Here is a 21733-nt window from a genome sequence, read left to right as displayed (position 1 = left end):
ATACACAGGGAGAACCTGAGGAAACCCGTGAATACATAGGGAGAACCTGAGGAAACCCGTGAATACATAGGGAGAACCTGAGGAAACCCGTGAATACAGAGTCGGAACATGCACAGTAACTCCAAGTAACTCCAACAAAACAGTAATCTGAGCTTTGAGGAAGCAAAGTTATCTGCTACACCACTGTGCTTCCCATGCACATTTAATAAATCATAAATAGCTGTGCCTTTTGACCAGATCCCATGAGTATTACGAACTATAAAGCAGCTATGAACTCAATACAGTAATGTTGTTACGTGGCCATTCATTTTGCACCAAGGAACAAATCAGACATAACTGGCCATTTACTTTTCCCTAAGGAACAAATTCCTATAAGTAGCCTCCTGCCACTCCATATATAAAACCCAGGGCATGCCGGGACACTGGCCCTTTTTCCAAGTGAGTTCTCCTTGTCTCTCCTTAGGTACATTTAAATATCATACTATTGCATTAATAGTAGATATAGTATCCCAAAGTTTCCCCCAAAAAATCCCAAAGTTTAGCATCCCAATTTAATATTTCCTTAAAATGACGTGTAGAGAGAGAAAGAGAGAAGAACAGACAGAGAGAGAGACAGACAGAGAGAGAGAGAGAGAGAGAGAGAGAGAGAGAGAGAGAGAAAACAAACATCTGTGTTAATTTTCCTGTTTTCATAGTAAGACACCCGGAGGATGCCTCACACCCCAGATAGCCTCGGCGTGTCTTTAAGCAGCGTGCGCTTTGGCCGACAGGGGGCGTGGCTTGTCCACGGGCCGCACGCGGAGAGGAGAGAGCAGCCTGAGCGCGCGCTTTCCTCTCCGCTCCAACCGCACAGCTCAACTACTTCCTCCGGCTCTGTGACTGCTCTCCAGCTCGCGCTGCTTCTGCCAAAGCAGGTAAGTGCACACTCCTTCCGCGTTATGGATTCAGCTAGACCTGCACGAGCTAATCGTGAGACTCTTAAAAAAAAGACATATTAGAAATGTGAATGACGCCCTTGCCAGCCGGTAACTTGTGACTCATGTTGCGGTTTAAAACCTCACGTAAAAAAACGACGCACAGTTGGATTAGATTTAAACTTCTGAACTAGATCGGACAATTGCTCCTCGTGATGACGTGTTTAACATCTCAGACGGTTATGGTTGATAGTTAATAACCAGTGTTGCGTGACCCCGAGTTGGTCGTTGGTCATACACCCCCCCTACTCCAAAAAAAAAAAAAAAAAACATCATTTGCGTTGAGAAAATGTGCTGTGATCATTAAAAACCCACCATAACCTACAGCCTGTGAGCGCACGCGACGCGGCTCTGCTTAGATATATCTGTATATATAATCATAAAAGTAGACCTGTGGGCAGATCTTTGAATTTCCTGCTTATTTAACCTGGCGATTCGGATAAAGTTGATAAAAAGCATGTGGCATTTTTTTCTGGCAATGAGGTCAAAGCCATACCTGACCACGAAGCCTGCTGGGCAGAAATTACACTAAAACGTGTGCTTTTAATTGGAGTGGTGGTGGGGCTTGATGTAAGCCAGAAAGCTGTTATAGGATAAGAGTTGTGTGCCAGTACTAACCCCCGAAAACCGGGTTTAATTTATGGGCGCTCCAGCACGAGCGCGCTGTGTCTCTGCTCTCCCTGCCTGTATGGAGGAAGACAGCTGAATGAGGCATTGCTGTGGCGACTTGGAGGAAAATCTTCACTCTCTTGGGATGTTTTTCGTTCAAGAGCCCACTTTTGAGCAGTCAGAAAAGTTTAATACGTGAGAGAAAAACAGCCTACGCATTAGGACATTTTAAACGATAGAGAAAATGTAAAAGGGCGGCTTTTAAATGCTGCATGCCCTAATGACTAATAACAAGCTACTAAGCTGTGTAGTTTCAAATATTATGTGTATCAGATGCCTATTTAAGACAATTTATTTAGGTACCTATTTAGGTGCAAGGTCTCAGGCGGTGTGAAATGCAGAATTGATATGCAGAAAGCAGATAAATATCCTACAAGAGTGGTCAGGAATATGGGCTTTTGATATCAGTGCATATGTACAATTCATGTTAATCCAAATAATCAGTCAGGCTTCCATTCACTGGATCCACTGCATGCAGAAAATGTCAATCGACACCGAAGTGACAGCTGAGAAATCCTATTTCAGTCATATCCATGTTCCTGAGGCGCAGAAACAGGCCAGGGTTAATAAGCAATATGCATGGACTAGGTTGAGGAATAAGCTCGGTACTGATTACATTTTATTTTTGCAGTGGTTTTAAAAAAGACACGAGTTTGTGTAAATCTGATCTCCAGTACAGTCACGTTGGGCTTTCTTTAGGCCTCGCTATCGCTGTCCATGGTCCTGAAATGCCTTCGGCTTTGAAAAAGTTTACTGGAGGCGACATTAAAATCTTTGGATCAATTTAATAATCTTACATTATATTTTAACTACATCATTTAATAAATTTCAACCTCAAACATCCTAATGATGAATGTGGCACAAAGCTAGGAAGCCTGTAATACTAGCTCATAGTTTACTGTATTAAGGTACTCAGGACATCTCTCAGTAAACTTGTCAGGTCAGGTAATGTCAAGGAAAACACACACACACACACACACACACACACAGAGAGAGAGAGAGAGAGAGAGAGGGAGAGAGAGAGAGAGGGAGAGAGAGACTCTGATAAAATAGATAAAAGTCCAAAAGTATGACTGACAATATAAAGTGCAGTATGTTTGGTAATAATTGCTAAGCAACCCCTTTAGATTAAAATAAATAAAAGCTGATTTGTTTCTGTTATTTATTACTGAAAATATCTTAACTATAGTCCAAGCTCTTTTTTTTCTTAATCATTAATGAAGCCTATTAATTACAAAGACTGGAGTGTTTATTTCCTGAACAAGGCGCGTGCTGTGTGTCGCTTCTAGCTGAAGATCTCCAGAGCAAGCGTGCATCACAAATACACCAACCCTGATACAAACTGTTGATTTTTTAGCCTTGATCTTTTCTTCTGCATTCGTTTACCGGGCTTAGGCTATAGTCTAAAATCCCCAGATCGATATATAGCTTTAGGACACGCTGGATTCAGGGGCCACATGTGATGAGAGAATTTGCGAGATTTACCGAGGAGGTTTGGAGGCAGGCGCCGCGGCAGAAAAGAGCCGTGTTTGGGGCTGATTTATGGAGGCGGATCGATGTGTGGTGATCAGCGGCAGTTCAGCATGCCCGATGTGTCCCGCTGTGTGTGTGTCTCACGCCGCGGCTGATCGGGGCTCGACGTCAGAAGGTGCGCAGCAGTGCAGCACAGCGCCTGCATTAGGCGAGCGGAGCTCAAGCACAACGCTCTCACCTCCTGCGATCCCGCGCTGAATTACGCGGCTCGCTCTGGAGCTCCAATTTCCTTTCTCGTTGCTCTGTTGCAGGCTGTTCGCGCATGGATTTCGCCCGGATTTGTGCTGCCTGACATGGATGGCCCGCCGCTCGCCGAGTCGGAAGCCTGCTCCTTGGTGCAGTGAGAAGGAAGGACACGCGGCGCTTTTCTCCAAACGGATGCGGGACGCGAGCGCGCGACTCCTCCGTGACCATGCCGTGATCTCTGAGTGCTGGCCTTCACCCCTCCTACACGACTAAAGAGCAGATTTGCGGGGAGTTTTGCAATCCGAAGGAATTAAACGCTGTACATTGCAGGCATCATGAAGATTACCTCCCTGCTGATAACTCATGCGAGGTTCAGGCGATCCGTCAAGATCCTGCTGCTGCTTGTGTTATGTGTGGGATACTCTCGCGGGATGCCACATGTTTTAAGATTCGGTAAGAGCATGCTTCTCTAAGTAAATACTCACCACCACGGCGATTTGTTTTGGTCGCCATAGTTTGCATTGCTTCCCAGTTCACGTGTTGCTGTGCCACTCACATACTCTTATTGTAACAGGTTGTGTTTGTATGCCACACTTACATTCCTCTGATCTGTTAGGAATATTTTATTTATTATGATGGGTTTTTTTACACAGTACATCTTCAGCTACTTCACATATTGTGCTTTGGAGGTATTCACGTGAATGGCAGTACTTAGTTTGGACACACACACACACACACACACACACACACACACACACACACATACACAATGTTTATTCACTTATTAAATTATCATTAGCTATAGTGCTTCTCCACTCTTAGTAGTTATGGCACTGATAAAGTTTAATACCTCTGAGTGAAGTTCCACAATAATCCTAATTCTTAAAAGGCCAATCTTATAGAATTCTCATAGAATTATTGTAGAACTACAATACCTTACAGCATTACTGACAACCATTTAAAAGACAGTGGGCTACTTAGTCTGGTTCTTTATAGTTGACCATTATGTGGTATGTTCTCAAATGTTATAGCGTTACCTGATCTTGGAGTAGTGTGTGTAGTAGTAAGCTCTGAGCAGAACATCTGAAGTGCAGTCTCTTTCTACAGCAGCTTTTCCTCTTGCATGTTGCTATTAGCAACCCCTTCAAGGCATGCTTTGTTCCTGCTCATGCGTTACCATTAGCTCTCACACACAGGAAGTTGTATTACAAATAAGCTTAGACTTAAAAAATAGACTTCTAATGATATTCCAGTTATAGAAGCTAATATTATGTAGCCCACTTAAATGATTGGGACTCTGAGAAGAAATATTTTACGATCGTGGAGTGTAAACTGAGCTGCTGTAGCTCTTAGGGCCAGGTCTGTGTGTGAAGTTCTCCTATTCTTGGGTCTCAGTCAGTGCAATCATTTTTTTTTTGTCAAACACACCCAGGGGAATTCTGCAGCACAGCTTGTGGTTTGCTTTAATTATGTTCCGTGTCAAAGTGATCGGCCTATAGCACCAGCTTTAGGGCTTTGCTAATTTAAGAGGCACAACAACCAGAGCAGGCTGACGCTGGACTGGACACGGCCTCTCAGTCTCATTTCTCTTACCTTTCTCAGAGGGTGAGTAAGCTAGCTACAATCTTAGAAAAATACTTTCTTCAAGGGTTCCTTAAAGGTTCATTTTATAATTAACTCTTGTATTTATTTGCTACTTAGCAATAGATGTACTGTTCATGAGTCATATTGACTTTTAGCAGGTGAGCCAGAAAATAATATTTGAAATCATCAACCTTGAATAGATCTGTGTTTTTGGGGAACGGTAAATACACACATAAGCCCTTCTCATGTCTGGGGACGCTACCAGCAAGTGTGTGTAATCAGGCACAAGTGTAAATAAGACATGGAGGTAATGTAACATAGAATTAATTCACACATTTGTGAAATTTTTGGTGTCAATTGAGCTTTGGGTGTCAATTGATATTTCACCACTTCTTGTACGCTTCTTTTATTCTTGGGTCAAATTGACCCAAACATAACCTGCGTAATAAAAATGTAAAGAGGTGGAGTGGGGTGTAGCCTATAGCAGATGCGCCAGAAGCATGTTTGTGCATTTTCATGTTCAGTAGCAAAGAAGGTAAAGGAAAGAAGCCAAAATGAGCCATGCAAATAATGCTTCATGTTTAAAAAAAATGTATGGTTCCTCATTAAATAAAAATTTAAAACAGGTCAGTTTGATCTGAAAAGAACATAAGGGTTAAGGATTCATAGCTTCCAAAAAAAAAAGGGATCTTCATGGAGCACTCTGTTGTGGGTTTACCTTTAAGGGTTTCCACAGAGAGACAGCGGAAGAACCCTTTAACAGTTCTAAAAAGTGAGCTGGCCTAGCTAATGTCTACTGGAGTGTCATTTTGAATGGGTAATGCATTAGGTCTATTCAAGCTCTTCTTTCACACATCAGTGTAAATTCAGCTCAGTTCAAATCAAATCCTTATTTCAACTCGGAGCATCTTGAGGTATAACCCGCATTTGCAATGCAGCCTCATAATGTACCTCTCAGCCAACCTGATCCAACTCATGAATTATTTTTTCATTAGCAGAAAAGGACTTTGCAGAGAAGTGGATCCCTAGTGCTGGTGTTGAGATCCTTAAGTCATTCAAAACCCAACACACAAACTGTTACCTATCATTGCAAGTTTAAATCAACAATCCTACAAGAGAGTCTATTAAAAGATTTTATAATAATATCATTATCATCATACTATAAGCACTTCCTAGAGGTGCATCTTAGTTTCCCTCTTTGCTACTTATTGTGATTAGAGCTGTTACAGTGAGGTACAGGGGCTCAGAAGCTCACCAGGGTTCTCAATTTACACAGCCTACATAGAGGGGAAAATGAATTCCTTCCTTCCTTCCTTCCTTCCTTCCTTCCTTTGAGATTTTGACCATTGTCACACCATCAGACACAGAAATCTGAGTGAATCATAATGTGCAGTAATGTAAATAATCTAGCTATTTATTGAGCAATGCACGTACATGCATTTTTTTTGTCTCAAATCTATAATTTGAGATCAATTCTTAATCTGAGAAGAACATGGTTGTTTTGAACTTAAGGGTGATAATGAGGGGGTTTTACGTTGTTGAGTGGACAGCAAATGCCACTTGTTAGGGTCACTGGAATGATCCATTTGAAAGATTTTAGGCCATTGGTGCTCAATTACTCTACTGGAGGACCACTTTTTGTGTATATCTCTTTACCAATAGAGTTCTTAATGTAGGCATATACTAATATTTTATTTTGATATATGTACAGTATGTAAGTAATATATGTTTGTTTTGAATTGATAACATGATAACGTATCTATTTTATTGGTAGTTTTGCATTAAAAGTAGTAGCTGAGCTACTAGTATTATCTCATGGTATTAGGTATCACATATCCTCTCCTTGGTGGTATTTGACCACATACCTGTTAGAAAAGCATATTACTGATGGGCATAATGAACAACAATGCTTTATTCGATATATGTTCAGGAATGTACCAAGAAAAAAACACATTTTAGGAGGGAATTTTATGAATATTATATTAGTAATAACAAAATGATACAATTTTAAATTAAAATAATATTAGTAATATCATTTCATTTGAACTATTTAAACTATATTCCCACTGCATTAGTCACTTTCTATTTTCTATCTCACTTTATCCAAAATAACATTTTTTTTTCAAATCACTGACCTGTCCCTTTTTAACTGAATTTTTTCAAACTTCAGCCCTGTGCACATTTCATGACAAAATCATAAAATATAATGCTGATAAAGATAAGTATGTCTTTGAGAGAGTAAAGAGAGTAAAAGGGGTTACATGGCTTTAACCTGACAGCAAGAGAGTAATGTGCACTACCCCTGCCCCAAACATGGTGTATAAATAAGAAGATTTACAGAGAACTAAAGCTACTTAGAGACAATGTGTGGATAAGCGGATCATTGAGCAATGGACTTGGTTACAAAATCAGAACGATAAGCAGGAATGTCTGTATTTCACAAGCTCAGTTAATCTGTTTACCCTGATCGATCATATTAAGAGAGTATTGATGAGATGCTGAGATCATGTTTTCTCTTTTTTTTTAGCAAGAAGGTACTCATTAGATAAGACTGTGAAAGCACTGCAAAGTGAATTTCATTAGAAAGGCAACCACTATTTTATGCTTCCTATATAACAAATGCTTCAGATATAACAAATCTAATAAGCTCTATTAAATTAAAAGCTGTATTTATTGGACAGAATATTTCTTTTGGTAAACTTCTGTTGCTTGACAGGTCAAAAGGGAACAGGGGCATTGGGCAATGGATGACAGAATATCATTTTTTTCTGTCATTGAATTTCATCTGTCCTCTGTGGTGCTGACCATTCATTTGGAACGACGCTGACCTTGTGACTCCCTCTCTCAGTATAGGCCTGCTTCTACTTCTACATCAGTGAGCACTGTGTGTGTGTGTGTGTGTGTGTGTGTTCAGTCATCTTTAGTTATTTACCTATGTAAGAGGATTATATGGTACTTTATACTGTACCTTTGAGCCAAGGAAACTTTCTCTTAAACCAAAACATTGTGATTTTATTATCCAGTTGTTTCAAATGATGACTTTTATGGTACAGGAACATAATAACTGATAATTGAATATACACATGGAAAGAAGTGCGCCTATCCTGAGTAGTAATCATGGTTAAATTAAATACATTTATTGTGCTTTGCCAGTGGGGAGGAAGTTAGACATTTGACAGACCTCAGTATCTTTATGTCTCATGGAAGTATTTTCACATAAAACACTTCTCCTTCTTCAGTTCCTTCTTGCTTAATTGCACTACATAATTTCCAGAGTTATGTTTTCTCTTTCCATGTGCCAACTTTCTCTGGATTATGTGCTTATAAAATTTCTCAAAGGAAAAAAAAAAATCTTTCAGTTAATTGACTTTTTCCTTAGTGCTCCCAGTGTGAATGATCAGCTCTCTCAAATAGACTTTTTTGTGGATATAAGGTTTTTGTGTGCATTACACCCTGTCCTGGCCCGGAGCTGGATAACTCCGAGTCAACATAGCCTTTTAAATCATCACTAAGCTGCTTAAAGTTGTCATTTTCACTTTAAGCTAGTTTAGAGAAATATGAAATTCTCTCTGACAGGTGTCAGTTTTATCCTTGAAAAATATGTTTCCATTTCCATGAACAAAAAACAAAACCAGTAAGTAGTACTGGTGAATTAAAAGAATTGCACACAAAGAAACAGAGCGAGTGATAAAGGGAAAGAGAGAGAGAGAGAGAGCTCTGATAATGATGGATTTCTCTATCCAGCATTAAGGATTGTGTCTTTTTCAATGACCTTAATTCTTTGATGCGTGAAGCAATTTAATGTGCTTTTCTGAATGATTACTCTAATACCTCTCTCCCATTTGAAATGGGACTATACCTCTATGCTAGAAGATATCTACTAGTAACAGTTAGAGGTTGTATTTGTTTTACCCACATAGCAGTGGTGGCTCTGTGGACTCAGGTCTATCACTTACTGGATTAGCAGTGGCTCAGTGGGCAAAGAATTGTGGGTGCCAATCTGCCAATCATGGACACGGATCTGTCGGATGTGGAATTCATACTGAATGACTGCAGAATGTAATGTCCCTGGCCTTCCTTTGACCCTGCCATTATGCTCGTGAATAAGACAAGTTGTTCTTGGCTGCCTTAACATAACACCCTTGTCACTACACTTTCCTTCACCCCAAGGGCTTGCTTGTAAATGACGATATGTTTTCAATGGGCTGTCGAAGTAAAGCACACTGCTGTAGCCTTGCAAAGATGGTCACTGGGCTTAATTGAATTTTGAAATGGCCCATGGGATTTTAAGAAGGTCATGCTTCTTTTACAGCATTTGTTAAGCTTTAGCGCTTGTATGCTGTCTCTCTCTCTTTCTTAATTTCTCTGCAAACAGAGAAGACATTTCTTTTTTAGGTTGTGCATTAAATCATCACTGCGACTTTGTTATCTTTCTCAGTTTTAATTCCATAGGCTGTTGCATTGATCAAATGCAAATGCAAGCTTTATACCAAGCTTTATATATTGACCACTGGGTATGTTATAATTCAATCAGCAGCTAATGTGATTGATATTGATATAGGCTTCACTATATGATATTCCCACAGTATAATATTCAACACTCCCACCAAATTGAAGGGTACACCACCAATTAATGCAGGCATACAGAAGCTTCATATACTAATAATGCAGCAAATCAGCCTACTGAGAAATATCTCTTTTTCTAAATGGATTAATTGAACATGGCACACTCTTGCTAGTAAAGTGATGCCATAGTGGAACCATTTTTAGTTTCCTAAAGAACCTTTTAAACGATGCATCTTTCACATTTTTGCTGGTGCAACAGAGACCTAAAAATTCCCAATATAAATGTTACCATTAATGTGGAAAGATGTTTATACTGGAAACTGATTATTTCTCTTATTGAAGCCAAAAACAATGGCTACAGAATCATGGGCTGAAAGATTTTTTTCTTAGGGAACCTTCTGTTGTATCCCTCTAAAGAACCTTTTCTGGAACATTTATTTTTAGAGTGTAAAAATAATTCAACACTGTTGATATTGCTGTGCAGATTTCATATACTGTATACTGTATATAGCTTTATTTGGAACGGTAATTAGTCTTTCCAAATGACATCGGTTAATTCCTAATAATGAGAATAAAGTCTGGAATCACACGGGAAATATTTTGTGATGTGTATCTTTGTAGATAAACCCAGACTCTGCAGTAACCTAAATTTCAACGAGATATGATTATGGTAGTAAAAACACCTATAATGGATTCTTTTAGAGAGCACAGATTCTCTGATCATTAAATTATTTCTTGAAAATGTTTCACATATTACAGCTTACACAATCCACGCAGTGCATTTGAACATACCTGGAAGCGTGAGAGGAGTTCACACTTTGTATCCACCCACACATTTTACACTTCAAAGATGATGGGTAAAAGTACAGTAGATCAGATCAATTAGTCCTATAATATGCATAAAGATTTAGTGGATTAAACTGCTATCTATAGAGTTAATAAAATACTAATTAACACAAAACATATTTTTGTGCTTCTATAGTATGATGATAATAGATTGCATACTTTTACAGAAAGTTATCAAGATTAATCCTGCAAGAAAATGGTAATAGTTAGCTGCTTTTTAGTGTAATACACAGTAATTGGATTGTCATGAGAAGTGTGTGAGAGAACCACTGGCATGCTTCAGGCTGGTATGATGTACTTGCATTGTTACACACGCTGGAGTAAAGCCACTGCACTGAGTCCTGATTGTGGAAGAGGCTTTGGCACATGATCATGCATGATCTGGTTGACTGGGGACTTTCAACCCCAAGTAGAACATGGGAGATGTTCTGGATCACAGCATGGGGACATGCCACTCTCTTCCTGCAAACAGCAAAAACTGAATGTGGAGCCTATTCAGAAATGATTGAAACTCACATTTAGAGACGCAGTGGCTTTTTAAGAACGAGTGCACAGGCAGTGTAGGTGACAAAAGTTGCTGATACATAAGTACTATATATCTTTGTTGTAGTTGCTTTTCCTGTTGTGTTATTTTCGGGCACCTGAGTGGTGCAACAGAAAAGATCTCTCTCTTTCCTGTCAATCAGGTGACAGTAGCCAATCATGGGCATCTGTGAGCTCCTGTATGCAGAAGAGGGCAGAGGGCACTTTCCTCCAAATGGGTTTATTAGCATCAGTACGAAAAGATCTGGTAGCTGACTTTACATGTGTTCGTGGTAGCATGTGCTAGCTGGTGTGTGATACTGGGAGAGATAGCGAGTGGGCGGGAATTGGGAAATGACCAAAATTGGTTTAAAAAAGCTGTTATATAAGGTTGGAATTTGTATTTTCTTTTTAATTAGGAATTAGGTTTTTTTGGTATTATTCAACTCAACAATTTTTTCCTGGTATTTAAATGAATTGTTTGTTATTTAAATGAATTTTAAAAGTATATATTTAAAATTTATATCCTGAATTTATACATTTCTATAAAGCTGCTTTCTGACAATGTCCATTTTTAAAAGCGCTATACAAATAAAATTGAATTGAATAGAATTGTTTCCTTGTAAACATGACCCTATAAAGGTATGTTTTATTTTGATTGGAATAGTGTACATCACAAAGCTACTGAAAAAACAATTCAATAAAATGTATATTAAGTAGAGTAGCCTCAGAGATATCACATTTCCGTATCCATGCTTTAAAGATTAAACATAAAGTCTTACTGTAGTGAGTTAGACCTTAAGACACTTTATATGCTTTTTGCCTGAGTAAACTGTGTGTGTGTGTGTGTGAGAGAGAGAGAGAGAGAGAGAGAGACAGACAGACATTGCTTGTGATTCGGCTAGCCAGCACAATCATCTCTATTCAGTTTACGAGAAGATGAGAGAGGAAGGAGAGGAGGCAGGACAAGGTCTTAGCCCCCATCACACCCTGCCATGGGGCATCCCTGAGTCAATAACTCATTTGGAGGGTTATGAATTAGAATGATCTGGCTCAGGGGAAGGTAGATTCTGGACCGTATCCTGCCTCTGGTCCCAAAAGAAATCTGAATAATAATCTACTCAGGAGAAAAAAATCGAAGTAGAATACAATGCCAAATTGGACAGATATCAGAAGTCCTCTTCTCTATTATTTGGTCCAACCCACCAAATGAGCAAATTTCTGCTGAAGTGGTCTTCAAATTCAATTTTGAAAAGTCATTAAAAACTATAGTATAGCATTTAGGTTGGTTTGAGTGTTCAGAGTGACAGCTATTCTCTTGGGGGCAAAGATTATGCAGCATGTCTATTTCAGTCTAGCTTGCAGGGCTTTCTTTTAGTACAGCATGTGAAGTATTGCTGTATTAAATAAAAACAGTAAAGATAGACAGCCAGATAGATAGTGTGTGTGTGGGGGGGGGTTGTCTTTGTGTTCTCCTACACCTGACTTCCTCTTTATGGCTTATTCCCTTGGGAAAATATTTAATCCTTTCTTTATTTGCCTCATCCTCTATTTTTCTTTTGCACTCTCTTCTTCCTCTGGAGTTATCAGTGAATATGGCCCAATCAATAACTGTGCAGAACTCAAAGTTGGGCTTGTCCTGCTCCCTCTCTCCAAAGGAAAATCATTAATAGTGCTCTCCAGCAGATGGAAGAGAGGTCAGGGTGCTTATTAAATGCCAACACTCATCCACTGAAAATTTCGGCTAATTTCACTTGAACATTGGGACAGGGATAGCAGTTCAGAAGGAAGAAAGGAAGTGAAGTGTATTTTCCTTTCCTCGTTCATCAGTCATGGGTGAGCTATTCTGGCTCCAGTGTGCGTGAGCTTTGTTTTGTGACTGACATTTGACCCTTCTTTCACTCTGAGTGATCAAACGGCTACAATTTAGAGTGCAGATCCTTCAACATTGTGAGTCAAACACAGACCATGTGTCTCACACAGCTTCCCATGGCCACAAGCAAAAAGGTAGATTCATCATCATGTTTGCTTTTCTTTACATTTGACTGGAAGTCCCTCTAGAAGGTTACCACCTCACACCCTGATTACAGAAACTGCATGATTCCATCAACTGACCAATAAATTGGCAATAAATGCAATAAACACTTATACTACCCCATCTGGAAATTGGTAATGTCATGAATTATACATACTACAACAGTGATATACACTATCTGACCAAATGTATATGGGGAACTGACAATTCCAAAACCATGGGCATTAATATGGAGTTATTCCCCGCTTCACTGTTATAATAAACTCCACTCTTCTGGGAAGGCTTTCCAATAGATTTTGGATCATGGTTGTTGGAATTTGCCCATTCAGCCACAGGAGCATTAGTGAGGCACTGATGTCAAGTGAGAAGGCGAGTGAGAAAGCCTGGTGTGCAGATGCTGATACAATTTATCCCAGAGGTGTTCAGTGGGGTTGAGGTCAGGGCTCTATGCAGGCCACTTGAGTTCTTCCACATCAACCTTGGGAAACCATGTTTTTATGGACCTCACCTTGTGCACAGGGGTGTTGTCATGATGAAACAGGTTTGGGCCTCTTAGTGCAAGTGAAGGGAAATCTTAATGCTACAGCATACAAAGACATTCTAGACAATTGTGTGCTTAGTGGGAACAGTTTGGGGAAGAGCCACATGTAGGTGTGATGATCAGGTGTCCACATACTTTTGGACATACAGTGTATTTCACAAGGTATGGATTTGAATTTGCCAAAATCAGAGGCATTGTCCACAGGTATATGTTTTTTTTTTTTAAATGTATTTTTTTATAATAATAAAAAAAAAAAAAAAAAAAAAAAATGTCTGTGAGCAGCATTTTTGAAAATATCTCTGTCCACATGAAAATGTAAAAAAAAAACCCTTTGAAAAAGCTCACATGAGTGCACCATGCCTCAAGAATAACATTAGTAACTGATATGATTAATGACTAATAACTGAGCAATAGAGAAGGTGAAATGGGGAAAAAACAACACGCTTCTGTATAAGGTTGTAATAATAAAGGAAAGTGAATTTAAATTGCGAAGTTACCAAATAAGAAATTATAGACCATAAACTACAACCTGGTGGGCAGCCATGAGTCCTAGTACATTCACAACACATGGAGAACTGCAATGGGCAGATCGATGCTGTGAAGTCAGCATTTTCAAAAACATATGTCTTTTATGTTCACACGATTAAAAATTTAATTGTTTTCAGTGACTCAAAATGGCATTTTCATGTGGACAGGAGGCCCAAAATGCAAGGAAAAAACCCTGATGTTTTCAAAAATATGGGGGCCTGAACTGGTGTCTCTCTATACGTGTGATTGTGTGCATGTGTGTGATTGTGTATTAGCGCTGATGGGTGGTGGGTGGTTGAGAGTGTACAGCCGACTGTGTCTGCCTCTGCACTAGACGCTTGTCATGCCTTTTTTAACTCCCAGGGTCCTATCTGATTTCCATGGTAGCCCGTGGAGAATGCTATCAGACGCCAAGAGGCAGAACTCAATATGACTCCTCTGGTGTTAGGGCCAGGACTGGGAGGATTCGAGGGATTTGTGTGTGTGTGTCTGTTTGTGTGTTTGTGTGTTTGTGTGTTTGCCACTGCCTTTACCATAAGGGAGGGGTAGAGCTTTGATTTTCTTCTATGTCACAGTCGGACCTCATCAGTTCTTCTGAGAAGATGACTAGGATAGAGAGAAAAAGACAGAGAGTGAAACAGAGTAGAAACGATAGAGATAAAAAGAGAAATAAATAAAGCATGTTTCCCTTGAATTAAACATGATGTTAAAATGCTCTCAGAGACGATAGTGACTCTGTTCTTTTTTGGCTAGAGAGCATCCCGGCACTAAGCTGCTGTCTCAAGTGCTTTGGATTATTGAGGAAGATGAACTGATGTGTGGTGTGTGGTTGGAGTGTGTGTAATGGAAATGAAGAATGTTTGTGGGATGTAAATAAGTGGTGTGTTCTGTAGGGAATATGCTAGAGAAAATGTGAAAGATTAGATCACAGAAGCACGAGAAGGCCCCTTGATGATTTGAGAAACACATGTGCTTCGTGGATAGAAAGCCCTGCTGTGTCTGATGAATTCAACTAATCTACACTAGCACAGGAACTGGGAGAAATTTCAATAAACGAGTATCTTTTTCTGGGTATCACTCCTGATAATACTCATATTTAATGAGGACTCAATTGTAAAATAAGCTGAAAATGCTCTGTGGTGCAGCACAGCAAAATTTCCATTTGATGACTTGATTGGTATTTGTTTAAAATTAGTGTAAGGCCTATGTTTATTGTAGACATTAATTAGCCTTTGTTCCTTACTAGCAGACATAATTGTTATTGTCGCAACATGGTTTCACACTCGCAAATTTGTAAATATTTATATGACCAATTCATATGAAAAGATTCAATGGTTAAGGTTAGGGGATGAGCCGTTTATATCATTCATAAATCCTGAGTAAGTGTTTTTTCCTGGTCAGGGATCCAGAACCTATCCTGGGACACTGGGCACAAGGTAGAGACCCTGGATGGGAAGCCAGAGATAAAGAGAGATTATTGTATAGTCTGTGTAATGTACAGTGCCTTGCATAAGTATTGGTGTATAAGTATTGCATTTGCATTTTTCACATTTTGGAGCTACCAAAACAATTCCAAGTTCTGGAAAAGTATCAATTAGGGTTCGGTTATAAAAATATCCCAAGCTTTGAACATCCTGTGAAACACCATTAAATCCATTATTAATAAATAGAAAGAATATGGCACAACCATGACTCGAGGACCCTCCACAAAGCTGCGGATTATGGAAGAGTGGTGAGGCTTATTAAATCCCATTTGGAGTTTGCCAAACTGCAGCAAACCTGTGGGAATAGGTTCTCTGGCCTGGGGAGACCAAAATTAGACATTTTTGCTTTGGCACAAAATGCTACGTTTGACAGAAACCCAACACTGCTCATCACCCTGAGAGCACCATACCCACAGTGAAGCATGGTGGTGGTAGCATCACATTGTGGGCATGCTTTTCATCAGCAGGGCCTGAGAAACTGGTAAGCCTTCAGGGCAAAGTGGATAGAGATAAATATAGGGCAATCCAAGAAGAAAATCTGTTCCAGTCTGCAAGAAACTTGAGACTGGGCCTCAAATTCACCTTCCAGCAGGACTACAACCCTATGCACACTGCCAAAGCTACACTGGAGTGGCTCAAAACCAAGAATTTGAATGTGTTACAATGGCCCTGTCAAAGCTCAGACTACAATCTGGTTGAGAATCTGTAGCAATTCCTTAAAGTTGCTGTTCATCAACAGATCCCGTTAAATTTAACAGTGTGATTTTTCAGAGAGAAATGGGCAAAAATATGAGCCTCTAGATATGCAAAGCTGATAGAGAAATATCACAGAAGACTTAAAGCTGTAAAAATATTTTCATCTTCAAATGTCAAATAGCGTAATGGTAAATAGTAAAAATGGTTTAAAAAAAAAATTCTAAATAAGTCTATTTCAATTCCAGGTTGCATCACTACAAAAGGCACAGTATTGTCTATACTTTGTCCATCGACTTGAATATATGTTATGATACCACTCAAAGTAATGTACTATAACTTTGTGAGCCAGGTTTCTTAAAGTTAATAGTATAAAGAAACCCTTTTCCCCCTGGAATAGAGTGTTCTTGAGTTCACCCTGATTTGATATGAGAGCATGCGCTGCTATATTCATATCACACAGTATACCACACAGTACATCACAACATATCACAAAGATATGTTTAATAGTTGGACAAGGAGGCATGTTTAAATCTTTCTTGCTCATCAAATAAAAAAATGTAGTGTGTTGTTGTAAAAGGCTTGTCTGGCCATTCTGGAAGAACTAATCAAGATAGAGAATGTTTGTTCATTTTATGTTTTACATGAAGTGCCCTTTAGTCATGACATTATTTTTGACAATGAAAGCTGGTCAGCAGCGGTTAAATCTAGTTCTTTTCCTCTCTATATATTGCAAAAATCCACCAAGACTTCCTCTTGCTCCACACAGTTGACCTGTCAGATTCACTAGAAGAAGAGATCGATAGAAGTACGTCAAAGCACCAGCGAATCAAATGAGTTTGACTTCATTTCTATCAGGGACTGAGGATAAAACTTAACATGATCTTTAGGGTCAGTAAAACCTTTTATGAGTATTTTCGAAATCTTTTTATCAGTGTGTTCACATTATTTTAAAAAGTCAAAGTTCTCTGAGTATGTTGGCTATGTGGAGGGTGAAAGCAAGCAAACTCTCTATTTGTCTAAATTGCTTGTACTTTTCCTCTCTTGCTGTTTATTCAGTGACCTATCTTCCTCTTCTCATCACTGAACTCTTTTCCTTTCTTTTCTTTTCACATTTTATCTACAGTAGCTCTTGAGTGCTTGTGCAAAATCATCTTTTAGATGTTTCATAATGTGTCAAGATTCAGGTATCACTTCATCAAATCATCTTTTGCATTCTTTGAATTTTAACAGGGGTCTAGTTGACTGTTGACTGTCAAAAAACAGGTTAGTGAGGTGCTTATCTCTCTTTTAATATTTTTTAATATAGGGTTTTTTTTTTGTTTTTTTTTTGCAAAAGGCACAAAAATTCAAATGACCCAGAAACAGGAATTTTATTTACTGAGGCTTAATATGAATTCTAATAACTGTATGACACTGACACACAGTAATTGATGTCTGAATCTGACTTTACAAAGACAAATCACCTCTCATTGATCATCCCTGTGGTTTAAGACACAGGGATGAGAAAAGACGTGACATTAGTTGTTTAGTTTAAATGGGACATATTTGCACAGAGTGTGCTAAAGCAACATCTTCAATTCATCAGAAAAGCCAAAAGACAGAGAGTAGGTCCATTTTTATCTACATGATTTGTTTCAGTTAAAATACCACTATGTTGTAACATATCTAGCTACTTGAATTGTTTGGAGCTCTGGAGAGGCCACAAAACCAGTTTAAGCAGGTGTAGATCAAGTGTCTGCTATGGATATACATGTTCTTTAATTAAAGCATACTTTGGTGTTAAGATGCCATATGGAGACATATTGAGACACATTGCCATTGAATCCCATGGCCTTATTATGAGTAAGAGGACTCTAATGAGGATATTACACATGCATGAGTTTTACCATTATTAATATTTTGATGAACCAAGAGGAGATTGTATGCCTACAGTACACACAGCCCACCTCTACCTTGTCTATTAGTAGAAAAGGACCACTGTAGTACCACCACTGAGCTAATATTTTTTGCCAATGGACTATTCTCAGCATAGTAGTAGCATGTTATTTGGTGTTGCTCTGGTATGAGCCTATCAGATGCTGCCATCTTAGTTTGTTAAATTTAGACTTAATATAGTCTTTATAAATATAGTCAAATGTTTGGATTTATATGACCTTTATTTTACATTTTTGTAAAATCAGTCTGAACTGTGATCATGACTTCCAGAGAATAGCATGTGGCTCTTGAAACATAATGACCTACAGAAAATCTGATAAGCAATATTATACTTTATCCTACAAAAAAACTGTTTTACAAACATCTATCCATCGTCCATACCATTTATCCAACACAGGGTCACAGGGAACCTATAACATGGAGCTCGGGGCACAAGGCGGGGGTCACCCTGGACGGGGTGCCAACCCATCCCAGGGCACAATTGCACACATACTCACTACGGACAATTTGGAAATGCCAATCATCCTACAACACATGTTTTTGGACTGGTGGAGGAAAACTGAGTACCCGGAGGAAACCCCCAAAGCACGAGGAGAACATGCAAACACTGCACACACAGGGTGGAGGTGGGATTCGAGCCCCCAACCCTGGAAGTGCGAGGCACCATTGCTAACCACTAAGCCACCACGCCTCCTTGTACAGACGTATATATGCAAATTATACAACAGAATTTCACTCTCATCACAGAGACTGAATAATTGTAATTTTAATGTAAATGTACATTTTCAGTAATCTATTCCACTGAAGAAATTCAACTTATAGTTGAATCAGTTTTATCTGTTTAGTCACATCTAAATGTTAGGCCTGTTGAATTTTGGAAGGAGGGATTTGATGATGTTGCGGTGGTGCTAGATAATTTGAAATTCCTTTGAAATTCTGTAAATATTGCAAGGAATCTGATCCAACATGTGATCAGTACTTTCCAAGTCATAAAGTAGATAAAGAAAACTCAATATGGCAAGCACCACAAAATTACACAGTTCCATTTTGATTTTTTATTTCAAACAATTATCGAACATTAAAAGTTTTGGGTCGCATGATGGCACAACAGGTAGTGTTACTGCTTCAGCTCAGTTACTGTCTGTGTAGAGTTTCACATGTTCTCCCCGTGTCCATATGGGTTTCCTCAGGTTCGCTGGTTTCCTCCCATCTCCCAAAAACATGCCAGTAGGTGGATTAGCTCTAATTTTAAAATAATCTAATGTGAATATGTGTGTAAATGTGTGTGTATGCACGGTGCCCTGTGATGGATTGGAGTCCCACCAGGGCTGTAGTTCGGCCTCATGCCCAGCATTCACAGAACAGGCTCTGGAGCCACCTTGACCCTGAATGATGAATGAAAGAATTAATGATTAAATGTCTTCATCTGGAAAAAAAAGTATGTGTACCTCTGGGATTATCAGTTCAATTAAGCAGATAATTAGAGTCAGGATTTTCAATCAATAGAATGGCAGTGAAGTGTGAGTGGTCTTGTCCTATTTAAATCTGAATATAAATTTAAATCCTAGCAAAGTCTGGTCTTCACCCCACAGGTTTGGGAACACGTGCCATGTCTGAATCAAATTCAGAGACTTTTGAGGATGGTAGAAATGGGAGATTTCATCAGGGAGGAAAAGGTTACAAACAAATTTTGGGCTTCAAAATTCACTGTCAGGCAGATAGTTTACAAATGGAGAAAATTCAACACCATTGTCACTCCAAGAAGAGGTCATTCAGTGAAAGCAAGAAATAAAACAAGAAAGAAAGAAAGAAAGAAAGAAACTCCAACACATATAATATTCTGAGAGACCACATCTAAAGATTTTTTGGCTTGTATGATAAATGTTATGTTTGACTAAGACATAATACTGCATTCCAACATAAGAATTATTATGATTTTGCTGTCAGAGTACTAGACAACTTGTCATCATTGATGGAACTATGAATTCTGGGTATCCATCCATGAACTCCTTTTCAACAGAAAGTGGTTCTTGAAGCAATCTGCCTCTAAACACACATTACGTTCAAGCAGAAGAAATTTCGCATTTTGGACTTACAAGGTTTAGATCTTAACTGATTAAAAATGTTGTGGTAGAGCTTAAACCTGAGAGTTATTGAAGAAAAAGGTCACTGAGGAACAATGTGTGAAACTGCTCAAGAGCTAACAAAAACATCAAAAAAGTAAAAAAAAAACCCCATATATATATATATATATATATATATATATATATATATATATATATATATATATATATATAGTCAGGTCCATAAGTATTTGGGCAGTGACACAATTTTCGGAATTTTCGCCTCTATACACCACCATAATGGATTTAACCGTTTAGGTATTACAGCCATTTGGAGTCCCTCTATTTTCACAGGCTCAAAAGTAATTGGACAATTGACTGATAAGCAGTTTCATGGCCAGGTGTGGTCTGTTTCCTCCTTATTTCATGAGTTAAAGGTCTGGAGTTGATTCCAAACGTTGAATTTGCATTTGGTAGCTGTTCATGGGAACTCTCAATATGCAGTCCAAAGAGGTGTCGATGCAAGTGACGGAGGACATCGTTAGGCTGAAAAAAACAAAACAGACCTATCAGAGAGATAGCAGAATCTTTTAAAATGGCGAGCTCAGCAATGCCAAAAAGCCTGGGAGACCACAGAAGACAACTAAAGTGGATGAATGCAGAATTCTTTCCTTGATGAAAAAGAACCCCTTCACAACATCTGGCCAAGTCAAGTACACTGTGGAGGAGGTAGGTGTATCATTGTCAAAGTCTACAATCAAGAGATGCCTTCATGAATGTAAATACAGGTGGTTTATCTCAAATCACCGGTAACACTCAAGAACAGAAAGTCCAGATTAGACTTGCTAAAAACCTTGCTAAAAAAAAAAAGCCTGACCAGTCCAGTCCTTGTACCAGAATGATAGGAAGAGAAGAGTATGGAGAAGGAAAGGAAGGCCTCATGATCCAAAGCATACCACATCATCTGTCAAACATGGTGGAGGCAGTCTTATTTCACGGGAATGTATTGCTGCCAATAGAACTCGGTCACTGGTGTTTATTGATGATGTGACTGCTGATAAAAGTAGCAGGATGAATTCTGAAGCATTTAGAGCTATACTTTCTGCTCAGATCCAGTCAAATGCTGCAAAACTGATAGGACAGTGATTCCAAAGCATACCACAAAAGCAACCCAAGGGCTTCTTAGAAATTAGGGGGCACTAAAGAAATAAGGGCAAAGAAATTAAATGTTCTTAAATGTCCAATGACCTCAACCCAACTGAGCCTGCTGTTTACTTATTGAAGACAAACCTGAAGACAGAAAGACCCATAAAAAAGCAGCAACTTAGTATGGCTGCAGTAAAGGCCTGGCAAAGCATCTCAAGGGAGAAAACTCAGCATTTGGTGATGTCCATGGGGTCCAGACTTCAGGCCGTCATTGACTGCAGAGGATTTGCATCCAAGTATTAAAAATAATATATATATAAATGGAGGGACTCTATTTTGCAATATTTTGTTAAACCCTTGAATTAAAGCTGAAAGTCAACACTTCAAAGACATCTTGATTGCTTCATTTCAAATCCATTGTGGTG

General features: G+C 38.9%; 1 protein-coding gene across 4 annotated transcripts in view; it reads left to right on the top strand.

Annotated features, from left to right (window-relative positions):
• The first annotated feature begins 744 nt into the window (after window positions 1-744).
• grik2 (glutamate receptor, ionotropic, kainate 2) overlaps window positions 745-21733 on the top strand; it is a 150292-nt gene continuing 129303 nt past the window's right edge. For 2 of the 4 annotated variants that reach the window (XM_034305793.2, XM_053232042.1), the window contains exons 1-2: window positions 745-914; window positions 3428-3815. In XM_034305793.2, the coding sequence (XP_034161684.1) occupies window positions 3698-3815 (118 nt within the window). In that variant the 5' untranslated portion in view covers window positions 745-914; window positions 3428-3697. Of the gene's footprint in view, window positions 915-3289; window positions 3816-21733 lie in introns of those variants that run through there. The other 2 variants (XM_034305786.2, XM_034305791.2) reach the window with 2 other exon arrangements.

This window comes from Pangasianodon hypophthalmus, chromosome 1 (assembly GCF_027358585.1).
Source record: "Pangasianodon hypophthalmus isolate fPanHyp1 chromosome 1, fPanHyp1.pri, whole genome shotgun sequence".
Classification (NCBI taxonomy): domain Eukaryota; kingdom Metazoa; phylum Chordata; class Actinopteri; order Siluriformes; family Pangasiidae; genus Pangasianodon; species Pangasianodon hypophthalmus.
This window is presented reverse-complemented; position numbering and strand designations above follow the sequence as displayed.